We start from the raw sequence: 16,593 nt of genomic DNA, 5'->3' as shown, positions 1-16,593 counted from the left end.
GTGGGTTTACAGCTGCAGGCAGTGTCCAGGGAGGTGCTTTAGAGGCTGAACACTCATAAAATTCTCACATTTGTGCAGGGGACACCTCCTTGAGGACATTGTCCATCTCCTTCACTCTGCAGCTCTCAGGATAACTGTCCATAAAAAACCTCTCCCCATCCTGACCATGCCATGCCCTTTTCCATCCCTGGACCTTCTCCTCTCTGTCCTTCAGGGCAATCATTCACTTTTTGTGTGCTTTCCTCCCAAATTCACCTCTCCATCCACCCCCTTCACCAGAGCTTGGTTCTCTCCCAGTTTTTCTGGTTTGCTGGCACCATTTGGATTTCGAAATGGGGAAAAAAAAAAAAAAAGCAAATCAACCCTGAACACAGTGATGGGATCACATCAGCAGAGATCTCCTTGGGTTTGGTGGCACTGCCCCACCCCGGTCCTGGTGTTCTGCCTGCTCCCAGGGCAGTGCTACAGGCAGCAATTCCTGTGGGGTTTCCCTGTGAATGATGGACTCTGCCAGTGCCCACGTTTTGTAGGGAAGCTGGAAAATCACTGATGTGCTTCTGGCCAGTGCCTTGGCCACCCCTGGCCGTGGTTCAGAGGAGCTGGCACGTCCCACTGAGCCCAGTGCCACCGAGTTGTGCTGTGGGCACAAGGAGAGCGCTGTGGGGACACTCCCACTTCATTGTTTCCCACTCAGAGAAATGTGGAAAATCACCTTTGGTAGAGTCTGAGCTGAGGGGACCCACCAGCGACAGGATAAAAAGCAGAAGGGGTCACTTGGGTGATAATTCTTGGTTTGGGTGTTTTGCTTGTTGGGGTTTTTGGGGGGGTTTTTTGTTGGTTTTTGGGGTTGTTTTTTGGGAGGGGGATTTTTTTGGGTTTTCTTGGTGAGTTTTTTTTGGGGGGTTTGATATTTTTTTTTTTTTTTTGCAATGCCATAAAATTCTCCCTCCTCCTCCTATCTGTGCATGAATTCCCACAGAGAGGAAGTGAGCAGGATGCATTTATCCCATTCAATCATGGATTTAGGGTTTCTTCCTGGATTCTGCAGTCGTGGTGCAGAAGGAGAGGGGACAACAGAGCTGCCACCTTGGGCACCCCAAAAGCAGATTTTAGGTTGTCAGAATCCCTTGGGGAGCCATCCTGACGGGCACAGGAGTGGGGAAGGCTGGACACCCTTCAGGAGGGAAATCCTGATTGAGGGCATGGTGATGGTGACAGTCACCCCTGCACTCCTTGGGGTGTCCCTGATGGTGACAGTCACCCCGTGGGGTGTCCCTGATGGTGACAGTCACCCCTGCACTCCTTGGGGTGTCCCTGATGGTGACAGTCACCCCGTGGGGTGACCCTGATGGTGACAGTCACCCCTGCACCCCATGGGGTGTCCCCAATGCTGACAGTCACCCCTGCGCCCTGTGGGGTGTCCCTGATGGTGACAGTCACCCCGTGGGGTGTCCCTGATGGTGACAGTCACCCCTGCACTCCTTGGGGTGTCCCTGATGATGACAGTCACCCCGTGGGGTGTCCCCAATGGTGAGAGTCACCCCTGCACCTCGTGGTGTGTCCCTGATGGTGACAGTCACCCCGTGGGGTGTCCCTGATGGTGACAGTCACCCCTGCACCCCATGGGGTGTCCCCGATGGTGAGAGTCACCCCGTGGGTTGTCCCCAGTGGTGACAGTCACCCTGTGGGTGTGTCCCTGATGGTGACAGTCACCCCGTGGGGTGTCCCTGATGGTGACAGTCATCCCTGCACCCCGTGGGGTGTCCCTGATGGTGACAGTCACCCCGTGGGGTGTCCCTGATGGTGACAGTCATCCCTGCACCCCGTGGGGTGTCCCTGATGGTGACAGTCACCCCATGGGGTGTCCCTGATGGTGACAGTCACCCCATGGGGTGTCCCTGGTGCTGGGGCTCCCCCAGCTCCCACCGTCCCCTGCAGTTTCACTGGAGGTCAGCAGGCTCTGGCTGGAAGGATCCTTTATTCCAGCCAGGGAAAAGCAGATTTTGTGCCAGCTCCTCCCAGCTCCATACCCAGCTTTGTCGTGCTGCTCTGGAAGCGCCTTGTTTGTCTGGGTGCAATATCCCTGTCTGGAAAATTGGGATGCTGGAGTGGTTGATGATGCTTTTAGAGACTGGAAATGACATTGTCTGGTGTGGGGTTTGTAAACAATCCCTCTGTTTGCCCTGCTGGAACTTGGCACGAGCGAAGGGACATCTCAGGGTGAGTGTCTGGCCTTGAGGACACACCTGTGTGTGTGTCACCCTCAGTCCCAGGGATTCCTCGGGAAAGGCTGAGGAATTCTGCTGCACACTCCGCTTCAGAGTGGTCATCTTGTACCAGGGAGCTGTGAGGAAGGCAATTAACGATCAGTAATTAGCGGCACTGTGGGAGCTACACATTTATCCCTGATCTGGCAGATTTTGCAGGAGACATAAAGCAGAAATGAGATCAGTTAATACCAGAGCAGCCTGTCAGGAATTTCCCAAGGATTTAGCCAAGCCAGATGAGTGGGCAGCCTGGTGACAGATGAAATGTGCCATCAACAAACCCAAAATCTGACACCGAAGGCAAAAACTCCGGAGCTTGACTCGGTTCACTTGCCAGGGAACCAAACCCAGCAGCTCAGGACAGGGATCAAATATCCCATTCCTGTTCCTGTGCACCCAAAATCCAAAAAGCAAACAAGGGATTTTATCAAATGTCAAAACCAGTGGAGGAAATACTTCTTCAGTTGCTGTGAAAGCCTCCAGGGCTGTTCTTTGATACAGCATCGAGCTTCAAATCATGAAAATTCACAGAATTAAGGCTAATTTTTAAAACTTTAATAATTAAAATGTAACCACTGTGCCCAGGCTGTGACAAGCAAGGTCACATCAGCAAAGCCTTTGCAAGACAAGGTGAAATCCTGGTGGAATTTTTAAAAAATTAAAAAAAAAAAAAAAAAAATCTTGAAAAAGGAAGCAAGGAGGGAAGGGGTGATTCAGCCCAGCCGTGAGCAATGAGTCCCCCAGAAACCTGCTCTGCCTCCCTGCCTGCCAAGCACCAAACTTCCTTCCCTCCTGGCTGTCCAAGGGTTTATCCTGTGGTTTCCAGCCACATGGAGATTTTGGATATGGCTCACAGCACTGAGGGGAAGAAAAAAGAAGTGTTTGTGGCTAAAAATGATGGTCGGGAATTTGTAACAGCCGATCCCGAGAACTGAACCTCCTATAGGCTGCGAGGGAATGAATGCCTCACGGGTTTGGGTTTCAGCTGGAGGGAAGGAGCTGAGACAAAGCCTCCTCCAGGTTTGTGTTTTCCCATTGTTGGGTTTCCTGTGCCTCCTGACAGGGATTCCGAGCCCATTCTGGGGCTGCCAGGTCTCTGGTGCTGCCGGGGGTGACAGCAGCACCACCGAGGCTGTGCCAGCTCCTCCTGCTCTGAGGAGGGTTTGCAGTGCTGGCCCCAAATCTGCCAGCAGAACACACCGAAGCACCTTTCAAAAATGCATCAAAGAGCTGAATTTTGATTTCTCTGTGTGTGTTTGAAAGGATTGTTCCCTAAATCAGTGTCTGGGCTCGTGATGACCATTAACCCCCACGTTCCCAATCATTCCAGTATGGAGAGGAGCACGGCACTGCAGGGCTGGGAGCTGCTAAGGACGGGATTAGGAATTCCTCAGGGCTCTGGAAGAGAAGCCCAGATTGCTGCTAAGGACGGGATTAGGAATTCCTCAGAGCTCTGGAAGAGAAGCCCAGATTGCTGCTAAGGATGAGATTAGGAATTCCTCAGGGCTCTGGAAGAGAAGCCCAGATTGCTGCTAAGGATGAGATTAGGAATTCCTCAGGGCTCTGGAAGAGAAGCCCAGATTGCTGCTAAGGATGGGATTAGGAATTCCTCAGGGCTCTGGAAGAGAAGCCCAGATTGCTGCCACAAACCCCACTGTGGCTATCCCCAGCTCTGCTTGCAGCAAACCTTGTGCAGCAGGGAAGGTCCCATGCCCGGGGTAAATCCTCACACGGAGTGAGCTGTGCCTGATTTATCTTTCTGATGCAAATCATATGGGCACAAGAGCAGGGGAAACGGGATCACACTGAAGGAATTATGTCCATAAATCTATTGCAGCCCTCAGAGCAGGCAGATGGCATCTGCAGAGCCTTCTCTGGGTTATGGCACTGTCACCTCCTGCTGTTTTCCTCTTTGGTTTGGTGTTCCTTGAGATGAACTTGTTTTTCCTCTCTCTCCCCTCTCCCTGCCTGTTTTCCACGTGGTCCTGGGGAGCTGTGGGGAAATATCTGTGCTGAAGCCTGGCAGAGTGTCAGATAAAGTGCAATGCCTAATTCCAGATTAAATCACATGTCTGCTTTAATGCAGCCCCGATGGCTTTAATGAGGCTGAGGAAGGGACGCACAAACATTTCCATGGGAGGGTGTAATTAAGGGCAGTGCAAGTACAAGGCTGATAAAGGAGCAGTTCCAGGTTTTAAATGGCCAGGTGGTTCCCAGCACACTGACAGGCAGGAAGGAGGCAGAGAAGGAAGCCTGCAGTACAAATCTGAGCAGAAAAAAATCAGGATTCCTGATTCCTTTTGCTCCTTCTGATACTTGAACGTGGACTGAACAAAGAAGGGACATGAAGCACCCCTAACAAACACGTGCCCTGGAGTCCTTTAGGGTTAAATGGAGAAAACTGGGCATACTGGGATGGAGACTGGGGCACTGTGTGAGCTCTCCAGACACCAGCTCAGTCCCCTCTGGCCAGATAATGAGGACCTTGTGATGATGGGTTTTGATGGGGGTTTTTTTAGGGTTTTTTGGGGGGTTTGATGGTTGGGAACAGCACGATGGGGTGGCATTGCTGTGACTTCAGTCACAGCAGATTAAATGAAGAATTTGGGCCACCAGGTGACCCTGGTGATGATCTAGGGAGCTCCTGCTGATGATGAAGGACAGAAACACAAACTGTGCTCCCACACGGAGCTGTTGGACACCAAGGCCTGGTTTGTGCAGACTGGGGCTGTCTGAACACCGAGTTTTCCTCTCTTTTCTCTAATCCATGTCCAAAGATGAACCCGTGAGCTCAGCCCTGAACTCAGGAGCAGCTCATCCCCTGCTGAGCATCTCCCACAGCTCTGAACAGAGCCAAGGGGCTCAGCCAGGACTGGGAAGGGTTTAGTCCCAGCTCGCTTCCTGCAGCCAGGAGGATCAGCCTGAATTTCAGCTGCAGCTCCCCCAGACACCCCCACGGAGCTGGAACTGCCTGGACTCTTCCTGAGGGAAAGGAGGAAAGTGTGGGGGAGATCCAGGGGTCCCTGCAGTGGGGCTCACCCACTTCTAACCCCACCCTACAGGCAGCTGAGAGGGGTTTCCATGGGTGCATCCTGGGCAGGCCATTCCCATCCTCTCAGCTCTGGGCTGGTCTTTGTGTGGTTTTTTTTACTCAGTTTGAAATGACCCTTGTTTTTCTACATTATAAATACATAAGTTTTAGTATTTATTATATATTCACTTACTGAAGTGCTCAATCTATTCCAGTGCAGCTGTTTCTGTTCAAGTTTCTCCTCAGTCTGGCTGCTGTTTTCTCACCCTTCTGGTTTGGAATAGGCTTCACTGGGAAGACACTAAAACCTGACTGATGGTGTTGGATGCCTTTGGATCTCCTATTAAGAGGCTTTAGGCAGCCTGATTTTTCCAGGGTGGATGTTTGGAGATTTCTGAAGACCAGACTTAATTCCTCCTGGGTAGAAAAATGACTTGCAAGAAGTGCCATGCTTCAAAAATTTGGCCTCTTTAAGATCTGAGGGGAGCAATTTCACGTTACCTTATTCTTCTTGTGCTGCAAGTACAGGAAATTGCAGACTTCATTTACTGAGCAGCAGGAGGCTGAAAGATTTGTCTCAGTCTTATAAAGGTTTTTCAACCCCCCCCATCCTGCAGCCTTCCCCATGCACTAATGCCTGGACAGAAAATCAAATATATAATGGGAAGGAAGGATGACCAATCTCATTCTCTTGGGTAAACCTAAATGGTGATCCTGTGCCAAAGATAAAAGAGCCTGGAGTCTGCAGTGTTTACATTTAGTGGTAGCACAATTTATTTATTAAAAAAAAAAGGATGTTTCATTCTCTTTGTGTCCATTCTGGGTGTCTCATCCAGGCTGTGCAGGGATCACAGGGGGGCTCGTGGCATCAGTGACATCTCAGGTGGCTCTCACTGCAGCCTGGCGGGTGGGAGCTGTGTCCCAGGAGCTTTGGCTGGGATGAGTTTTCCCAGCACCCTGCAGAGGCAGACTGGGCATGTTTTAAATGGCAGGGAGTGAGGGGCAGCTGGGCTGGGCTGGGCCAAACCCTGTCCAGCCCGGCCTGAGTGCCTCAGTTTGTGCTTGAGGATGGGGGACACCAGCACAGTGGGGTGTCCCCGTGACTCAGCTCGGCTTTGGGCTCTTGGTGTGCACAGAGCAGCAGATGCAGGACATGAGAACACCCTGGACATGTCTGGAGGCACCTGGGCACGAGCTTTGGGTGATAACTCACATTTAGCCTAATCACCCAGAGCTACCAAACAGCAACCAAGACCTGTGGTGTCAATAACGCTCTGAACTAACCCAGCAAAGTTGTGACTTCTTCTGTTGAGGTGGGAATCTTTTTTTTTTTTTTTCTTTTTTTTTTTTTCCCCTTTATCACACCACCTGTTGCTCATAGGTACAAATCAAACGAAGAGTATGTGTATGTGCGAGGCCGTGGAAGAGGGAAGTATGTTTGTGAGGAGTGTGGAATTCGCTGCAAGAAACCCAGCATGCTGAAGAAACACATTCGCACGCACACAGACGTCAGGCCGTACGTCTGCAAGTACTGTAACTTTGCTTTTAAAACCAAAGGTAAGCCACAGCCAGCTCCCAGCTCCTCTGCTCAGGGCCAGCCTGCTGGGGGCATTGGCAAAGGGCGAGGGAAGGCATTCCCAGGGGCTGCCAAAGCCCCGGAGTTGGAGGGAGGGGGATGAGGGAGTTGGAAATTGATTGGTGTTTCCAGAAGAGGAGCAGCTCTGCCTTAAGCCAGGCTGCAGCAGAGCATCCCTGCCATCCTCCTTGTGCTTCTCCAAGGGAAAAGTCCTGAAATGCAGCTTCTCTGGCAGGGCTTTCTGAACAAAACCACCCCAGAGCGAGAGCAGGAGCTCCAGGCTCCTGGCTGAGCCCCTGGATCCAGGCTCTGGGGGGCTTTTCCTGCTGGTGCTCTCCAGATCTGCCCATTCTCATCCTCTGCAGTTGCATGTGGCTTCCACATTCTCTGTATCACATCAATGGACCTTTTCCCTAAAGGCCTTCATCCCAAGACATCGAGCCATCAATGCCACCAGGTGTGCTCTGCCATGGCCTCAGCGAGGGTGTGAGTGAGCGCTGGCAGGAGCCTGCAAACCACACGCAAAACAAAAAAGTCTCTTCCAAGAGAAATGGGGCATTCCAAATGGGCCAGAGGTGCCCGGGTGCCTTTAACTTCTTGTAGGGGTCTGGCACCGTGGGTTGGGCAAATCTCTGGTGGCAGCAAGTCGTGGGAGAAGGCAGCAGCAAGTGTGGGGCTCGGATTCTTGGTTACAGCTTGACAGAGAAACGTGAGCTCAGGGAGCCTTTGGACAATGCCTTTGGGCACGTTGGGGGGTTTTGGGGGTTGCCCCATGCAGGAGCTGCACGGGGGGATCCTTGTGGGTCCCTTCCAGGTCAGGATGTTCTCAAACGCCCTTTGTCTGTAGCTCCATCAGTCTCAGAGGGTGACACAGCTGGGAGGGCTCAGCACCCCAGGAGGAGCCGGTGCCACCCAGGCAGTGGCACAGCGTGGCTGTGGGGAGGGGCACGGCGTGCTGCGTGCTCTGTGGCACCTGTGCTGGCCCAGAGGGGACAGAGCAGGACAAGGGAAGTGGCCAGAGCGGGCGACTCGGGGTGGGCAGTGCCTGGAGCCGGTGGCTTTGCTGGGAAGGCTGGCGGGGATTTCTGGGTGCCAACGTGCTGGGGGTCACTGGGACTGGGGCAGAACGGGAAGTGATACCGGGTTTGAGGCCAGATTCTCATGCTGCACATCCCAGCGACGGTTCTTCCTCTCCCTCCCATCCTGGAGCTGTTTCTGATTCATTTCCTTTCTCGTCCCCTCTTGCTTTGACTTCGTTCCGAGGTTTCCCTTGGAGAGCTGAGCCCGCTCAGCCTCTCTCATCACCTCACCTCACTCCCACCATGCTTCTGTAGGGCTTTGCCCAGGGTGATGGCATCAAACCATCCTCTCCACCACCTCTCTGGCTGCTTTGCTCTTCATCTCTGCTCCCTTGAAGGCCACGATCTGCCAGCTCTGGCTGCACATGGCAAACAGACACTTCCCTTCTTCTGCTTGGCATGGGCAAGGGAGCATGGAAATGCTTCCTTCCACACAGCAAACATCATCAACACTCCGTTGGGATTTGAGTGGCAAAGTACCCGTTTGCCTGTGGGGGCATGGAACGGGCAGAGCTCCCCTGGATCGGGGATTTATGGATAAATGCTTGCATGACAGTGACCTGGAATTGCATGAGAATGGTTCTTTGCTGGGAGGGGGTGACGGGCAGAGCCCTGGGTTGTGCTCAGACCTCCCAAAAATGGGACAAAAGCTGGTTGGGGGGCACAAGGAGCTCTGGAAGAGTTGGGAGGGGTGAAGGGCAGAGCCCTGGGGTGTGCTCAGACTGCCCAAAAACGGGACAAAAGCTGTTTGGGAGCTCTGGAAAAGTGGGAAAAAGCTCTGTGTGCATTAATAAAAGCATCAGCTGGTGATGGAGAGCCATTAAAACCAGAGTTTGAGATCGCTTAAAAAATCACCAGCAAGGGCAGGAAGAAAATCCTTTTTTTTTTTGTTTTTTTTTGCTCATGCCCCTGCCGGTGATTTTTTAAAAAGCAATTTCAAACCCTTGTTCATCACAAGTGACCCGGAGGAGCGGGGGCTTCGCAGAGCCGGTGTTTCCCAGCTCGTTTGGAGGGCCCGGGCTCCTCCCTGGGCTGGGTGGGGTTGGCAGCCCCGGGCACGCAGAATGCAGAAGCTGCAGCTCTCCCTCCTGCCGGGCTGCGCTTGCACAAACCCGGAGCTTTTTTAGAAATCGGCTTTCCAGAGTTAATTTTAGCCTTCAGCATCAGCTCCAGGGGGAGGTCTGTGGAGCTGGCTTCGTTTTGGCTGGGGTAGATCTCTCCAGCATGATCTAATGCTCTAAACTCTCGAGTAGGCTGGAAGCAGTTAAATGGGATTTTATTATTATTATTATTTTTAATGAGGAGCTTTATCTGGTTAAAATGTACCTCACCCCCCGCCCCTCCCACTCTAGAAAATCCATGTCTGTGCTCCAAGAACTGGGAAAACTTTTACAACAGAAAATGCTATAAATATTTCCCCTTATTCATTAATTTTCTGCTTTTTTGTGCCTTTCTGTCACTGGAAGCAAAGCTGTTCCTTTGGCTTACAGAACCACAGGGAAAGTTTATTTTTTTATTATTTTAAAGCAAATCCATGAGATTAATTTTTTTTTTTTTTTTGGTGTGTGCTCACTTAGCTGATGGGAACAACAGCCTTGGAAATTTGGTTTGTAGAGCTTTGTTTGATTTGGTGTTTCTGGAGCAGATCTAAAGGTGCCTCTTTAATGAGGTGTCTCTCCCTCCACTGCGGTGGAGCTTTGTGACTGTGGCCTCCAAGAGGGTCTTTAAAGGAGGTTCAGCAGCTTCTGCACTGTTTTCTGGGCAGGAAGGAAATGAAGAAAAAGCTGTTTTCCCTTTCAGGAAGGTCGGGAGAGCTTTTCCCTTCCCCTCTCTCACTGCTGCTCGGGCTGAGCTGGGATGAGGGGCAGTGCTGGCACATTAATTCCCCTTTTCCAGCTCTTTCCTGTCCTCCTTCAGACCCACATCACCCTCTCACAGGGTCCTGATTGCCTCCAGTTTCCTCAGAAATTCTGGACAAAATGTTGGGAACGGCTCTGGGTGGCTGCTGCTGCCTGGAGGTCAGAAGGGATGAGGAGCTCCACTTCAATTTGAAGGGAGCTGGGAAAGGACACGGTCCTGCTGGCTGGAGACACCCATTTCACAGTCTGTGCCACTCACACTTCCCAGACTCCAGACTGCTCAGCCAGAGCCTTCAATAAATTCATTTTCAGTTCCTTAAATCAGCCCCTGACAGCACTGAGGGTACTGCACATGTGACTATATTAAATATATTAAATTAAATGTATTCAATGCATTCCCCCCCAGCCTTTAAAGGGCTGCACAGTGCAGCTCCAGCAGCCTGAGTCTCCTCTGGAAAGCACAGCTGGCAGAATTCTCTGCTGGGAGAGCAGGGCACAGGGATGGGCACATCCCCAAAATACCCCAAGGGCCCTTGGAGGGGCTGAGCATCCCTGGGGAGCCGCTGGGAGTTGTCCCTGTGCTCCTGGGGACGTCACAAACGTCCCCTGGGATGGGGACAGAGTTACCCTCAGGGATTTCCTGCCTGGACATCGCATGGGATGTGAGGCAGGAACAGAAAATGTCCCAGTGGTGCAGCCAGGAGATGAAACACTGAGCAAAAGGGCTCTGCAACTCTCCAGGCAAAGGGAAGAAAATCCAGGAATCAGGGCTGGAAGCAAAGGACTGGTGACCTCCAGGGAAATATTCACTGGTGTTTTGTGCAGCCAGTGCAGCCATTGAAGTCTCAGCCTCACTGGGGATTCTGCTCGTGTGGAAATCTGCAAATCCTGGGTGCCTTTCTGGAATATCAGCTCTTGGCTGATGAAAGGGATAGGTTTGATCCAGGAGGTGGCTGATATTTTCTGGCCTGTGTTGATACAGGCAGGCTGCATGTGCAAATTCACTTCTTTAATCCATATGTCAATAGGGATAAAAGATAATAATTGATTTTTTTAAAAAATGGAACTCCTCTGCCCAATGAATTCTGTAAATGAAAGCTTTTCTCCTCACAAAGTCTCACCTGGGGACATCAGCTCCGCACCGAGACCTAAATCAAGGCCTGTGCATTATTTAAATCCCACATCAAACCCGTTTCAAGAATTTATTTGGAACACAGAGTATCAGTTATGGCTGGTTCTCTGTGTGAGGACATCCCCCAGCAAAATCACAGAATCCCAGAATGGTTTGGGTTGGGAGGGACCTTAAATCCCACCCAGTGCCACCCCTGCCATGGCAGGGACACCCCCACTGTCCCAGGTGCTCCCAGCCCCAGTGTCCAGCCTGGCCTTGGGCTCTCCAGGGATCCAGGGGCAGCCCCAGCTGCTCTGGCAATTCCAGCCCAGCCCCTCCCCACCCTGCCAGGGAACAATTCCCAATTCCCAAGATCCCATCCAGCCCTGCCCTCTGGCACTGGGAGCCATTCCCTGTGTCCTGTCCCTGCAGGCCTTGTCCCCAGTCCCTCTGCAGTTCTCCTGGAGCCCCTTCAGGCCCTGCAGGGGCTCTGAGCTCTCCCTGGAGCCTTCTCCTCTCCAGGGCAGCACCCCCAGCTCTCCCAGCCTGGCTCCATGGCAATCTCCTCCTCCCAGAGGAGCTGCTGCTCTCCTTGCAAGTGCTTTCCAAAGAGGAATGTGACAATTGTTAGTCCTCTGAAGCTCTGGCTGTTTGTGTTACGTTGCTGCCTCCTGCACACTCTTATTTGTTGGTTTTTTTTTTTTTTTTTTTTTTTTTTTTTTTTTTTGTTTTTTTTTTTTCTTTTCCCCAGGAATCTCAATGCTTCACCTCCCCACGTTCTGCTTTAACTCCTGAAAAATATGATAATGGCTCTTCCGGAAAAAAAAATAAAAATTAATTTCCCTCATGAAATTTAACTGGGAAATCGCTTTTAGTCCCTATTAAGCTGCTTTAGGTGCTTTTGGAAGGCTCGAGTCACAGCGTTCTCCAAACTACACAGGCATCTAAGCTGCTCTGAGTCCCACTGAGAGCTCCCAGCATGGGCAGAGCTGAGGCAGCTGTAGCACATAGTTCTGGGCAGGCGTAATGGGAGCTGTGCTCACACGGCCCCTGCTCCTCCTGTGGCCTCACCATTCCCAGGAATTCCTCAGGGATTTTTTTAAATATAGCCAGTTGATTTCAAATCCGGGAGGTTTTTGGTAAACAATCCCCAATAAGGAGCACTTACCTGCTTAGGGTTCAGTGAAATTCCTCTGCTATTTAAATCCAGTCTCCCTGCTGGTCTCTCTTGCTCCCTCAAAGATGTTTTTCCACAGTTTCCAAGGAAGCAATGCTGTGTGGTTTTCTTTTATTTTTTTTTTCCTTTTTTTTTTTTTAAACTTGGGAGCCAGAACTCTGCAAGGCAACAAGTAGCTGTGAGTCTTCCCTTGTAGGATTCAGATCCAGCTCCCAGTTAGGCAAAGTGGTGTTGATTTTACTGGAAATCTGCCGAGCCTTTAATCCTGCCAGCGTTAATTAAGGGGTCTAAAAAAACACAAACTGGAAGAAGAGCCCTGATCAGATAAATATCCTTGAACTGCAGATTGCTCCCAGGATGATCACTCAGCTTCTCAGCCCGTGGAAAGGAGCCTCCAGCTTTTAATTTCCTTAAAATGATGCAGAGGGGGCAGATGAGGATCTGTCCTGCTGAGCCTCCCTTCCCTACAAGGATGCAGCATCCTTTTTTTGTTGGGATTTCTCCAACAAAATTCGCACCCAGAGCTTTGCAGGAGGATCTTGGCCAGCAGCTTTACCTGGTCTGACCAAGGGGGAGGAAGGGAGAGACAGAGCAGAGGGAAAAGGAGTTGGAGAGGAAGGAAACAAAGCTTGGGATGAGCTGGTCCTTCGGTGTTTGGGGGGAATTTGTTGGCACTGGGGGCTGGGAAAGGAGGGCAGCAGCCACACACTGCCCTGCCCAGGGACAGGAAACAGGACAGGAGGTGACAGTGGTGGCTCCTGGCACATCTTGTCAAGCCCAGCAGCAGCTGAGCCCCAGCAGAGGGGCAGGAGGGCCCTGGGAGCTCCTGCAGCTGCACAGGGACAGGGACACACTGGTGTGTCCAGCCAGCTGGCCTTTGGACACCTGAGGTGGCCACGGTGGCCTTTGGACACCTGAGGTGGCCACGGTGGCCTTTGGACACCTGAGGTGGCCACGGTGGCCTTGGAGTGCCACTGAGGAGTGTGCAAAGGCTGGCACTGAACAGCTCCCTCTCCTCGGGACTCCCTGCTGCTCCCTCCTGCTCTGGGGCTCCCTCCTGGTCCCTCCTTTCCAGGCCTGGCTGTTGGTGGCACAGAGGATTTATGGGCTGGTTCTGGGGCACCAGCACGCTGGGGATGTCCCCTCCCCACTCAGCTGGATGCCCACAAAGCCCCTGCTCACAGCAGGCACCGCCGATGTTGTGTCTGCTGCCCTTGGAGGGGCTCCAGGCAGGGATTTTGGCTGAGCAGGGATGGGGGTGCTGGAGGTGTGAGCTGCACAGGCAGCAGCACAGGCTGGGTTGCAGCGCACTGGCTCAGGCTGTGCTCTCGCTGCTTCTCATTTCCAGAATGAAATTCCAGCTCCATGAGGCCACAGCTGCGACTGTGGATGGTTTTTTTTTTTTTTTCATTTTCGGGCCATGGTGATTCACTGGGAGCAGAGGTGTCCATGAGAACACGCTCCTGGCTCACGGCGTGTGTTTGGGGCCACTACAAAACTCCTGCTTTGGGCTGGGGAAAGGGGCTCTGGTTTGGAGCAGCAGCTGAGCCAGGCTGAACTCATCCTCACACCTGAGTGTCCCGACCAGGGGGCTATGGGCAGTTAAACATGAGGCTTAAAAAGAATAAATCTCTCTTATTTGGAGCTGTTTCGCAGCATTCAAGTTATTAAACATCCCCTGAATCCACGTCCAGGTTGGGTGCCAGATACACAGGAATATAGAGTCAGCCTTTGTCTCTCGTGGTGTTTCCTGCTGGAGCTGCTCCATTTTATATGAAATGGGCTGAAATAAATAATTCATGGGCTAAGGAGAAATCAAGGTGGCAGCTGGGTGGTTGTGGCACGCTCTGAGAGGCGAGGGCAGCACGGGTAACGCTCTGCTCCAGTGAATAGTGGCTTTTTTTATCCCTGATCTCCAGAGGAGAGGCTCAGAGAGGTCCCCTGTGCTCCCCCCAGCTCAAGGACTGGGCACCTTGCACTGCAGGACCTCAGTCCTGCCTGGAGGTTGTAACAAAGTGGGAGAATTCTGTTTTGGGTTGTTTTTGTTTTTGTTTTGTTTTTGTTTTTTTTTTTTTTTTTTTTTTTTTTTTGTTTGTTTTGTTTTTTTTTGGTTTTTTTTTTTTTTTTTTGTTTTTGTTTTTTTTTATTGTTTGGTGAGAAAACCAAGCCTGGTGCTCCTCAGTGCCCTCAGGTGTCAGTACAGCAAGGCTGAGGGCACAGCAGGGGATGAGAAATTCAAACACTCCTTCAGCAGGGCCCAGGTTTCTCCTCCTCATCCCCGCAGCCCATAAATCCCTGGAAGTGCCCAAGGCCAGGTTGGATGGAGCTTGGAGCACCCTGGGATGGTGGGAGGTGTCCCTGACCGTGGGACTGGATGGACTTTTAGGTCCTTCCCAATCCCAGTCTGGGATTTTAGGAAGAGCTGTAGGAGAGGAAAAGGGAAAATGGGACATTTTTGCTTTAATTCTCCTACCCTTCATTTTCTTGCCTGCTCCACCTGCCTGCTTTCCCTCCTCCAGCCTCCCCTTTGCTCAGCATTTCCCTGGCTGTAAGTGGGGTTAATTAGTGTCTAATTAACCTGCCTGTAATTTGAGAGGCAGAATTAGAGAGGTGCCCTCTGATGCTCAGGAGTTATCCCAGAGCAGCCCCAGTGACCCCACATCCATCCTGGCCCTGAGGAAGCCTCATTAGGAGGTTTCTGACTTCCAGAGGGTGTCCAAGGCTCCTCCTGCTCGAGCAGCTGAGTTGGCTTTGGTGCATTCCAGAGCACCTGAGCCATTCTTTTGGGTGGGAAATAGCAATGTAGGGTTTTCCCCTCTTGTTGGCAGCTCAAAGCCTCATTTTATTGTAGAATTATAAAATCATTAAAGCTGGAAAAGCCCTCCAGGATCATCCAGCCCAACCCTTCCCCAGCACTGCCCAGGCCACCGCTGCCCCACGTCCCCAGGTGCCACATCCACTTGGTTTTGGAACATTTCCAGAGCACCTGAGCCATTCTTTTGGGGGAAAATGGGAATACGGGGCACCTCAAATCCTCATTTTATCATAGAATTATAAAATCATTAAAGCTGGAAAAGCCCTCCAGGATCATCCAGCCCAACCCTTCCCCAGCACTGCCCAGGCCACCAGCACTGCCCCATGTCCCCAAGTGCCACATCCACGCATATTTGGAACGTTTCCAGAGCACCTGAGCCCTTCTTTTTGGGGGAAAAATGGCAATGTATGGTTTTCCCCTCTTGCTGGCAGCTCAAATCCTCATTTTATGGTAAATTCATAAAATCATTAAAGCTGGAAAAGCCCTCCAGGATCATCCAGCCCAGCCCTTCCCCAGCACTGCCAAGGCCACCAGCACTGCCCCATGTCCCCAAGTGCCACATCCACGTGTTTTTGGAACATTTCCAGGGTAGAACTGCTCTGCCCTGTGGTGCTGAGGATCTTCTCCCCTCCAGGCAGGTGGGGCTGGTGGGATGAGGTTGGAGGATGATGATGATGCCACACTGGGATGTGTTTCCCATCCCTGCTTTCCTCCCATTTTTAATTAGCTGCATTCTCATGGCTGAAAGCAGCCCAGGCCTTTTCTTCCCCCAGCCCCAAAAGTGTACCCCAGCAGTTTTTCCAGGCTGCACAACCCCTGAAAGGTCCCACAGCCCTGCCAGCACCTCTCCCTGCAGCCCAGGGCAGCATCAAAGGGAGGGAAGGGGGGACCTGGCCTCGTCTCACGGGGGATTTGCAATGGGCAGGGGCTTGGGGACACTCAGGGACCTTTGGTTCAGAGAGGGTTTTGACTTGTGACTGCTGAGGGTCAAAAAGGAAAAAAAAAAAATGTGAAGAAAAAGAGAAAAAAAAAAAAAAAGAGGGGGAAAATGAAAGAGGGGAAAAAAGGAGCCATATTTGAGTAAAATGGATTTTCTGCTTCTTTCCAGGGAATCTGACTAAACACATGAAGTCAAAGGCCCACAGCAAAAAATGTCAGGAGCTGGGCGTGTTGGTATCTTCACTGGTGGATCTGGAAGCCGAGGAAGGTAAATCCAGCCCCAGCCCTTCCCTGTCCAGAGCTGCTGTGGGTGCTGAGAGAGGGGCAGGAGCAGGCAGGGCAGAGCCCATCCTGCCACACGCGGGGGGCACCTCTGCGCCCCCAGGCTCCTTCCAGGGCTGCTGGGAGCGTGGGGACGTGCTGGGAGCTGTCCCAGGGGAGGGGCACCGCGGGTGGCCTGGTGACACCGGGGGATGTTCCACGGGGACTGTCACACACAGGGAGTGTCACACACAGGGCAGTGTCACACACACAGGGAGTGTCACACACAGGGAGTGACACACACAGGGAGTGTCACACACACAGACAGTGACACACACAGGGAGTGTCACACACAGGGAGTGTCACACACAGGGAGTGTCACACACAGGGAGTGACACACACAGGGAGTGTCACACACAGGCAGTGTCACACACACAGGGAGTGTCACACACAGGGAGTGACACACACAGGGAGTGTC

General features: G+C 52.0%; 1 protein-coding gene across 1 annotated transcript in view; it reads left to right on the top strand.

The window, feature by feature from the left end:
- Nucleotides 1-16,593, top strand: part of LOC128799744 (transcription factor HIVEP3-like) — a 73,463-nt gene that overhangs the window by 45,316 nt on the left and 11,554 nt on the right. Inside the window, 2 exon segments of the mRNA XM_053964375.1 lie at nucleotides 6,680-6,855; nucleotides 16,024-16,122. Of these exon segments, the coding sequence (XP_053820350.1) occupies nucleotides 6,680-6,855; nucleotides 16,024-16,122 (275 nt within the window).

Source organism: Vidua chalybeata, chromosome 25 (assembly GCF_026979565.1).
Source record: "Vidua chalybeata isolate OUT-0048 chromosome 25, bVidCha1 merged haplotype, whole genome shotgun sequence".
NCBI classification, from domain to species: domain Eukaryota; kingdom Metazoa; phylum Chordata; class Aves; order Passeriformes; family Viduidae; genus Vidua; species Vidua chalybeata.
The sequence above is the reverse complement of the archived record's forward strand: the minus strand, read 5'-3'. Positions and strand labels throughout refer to the sequence as shown.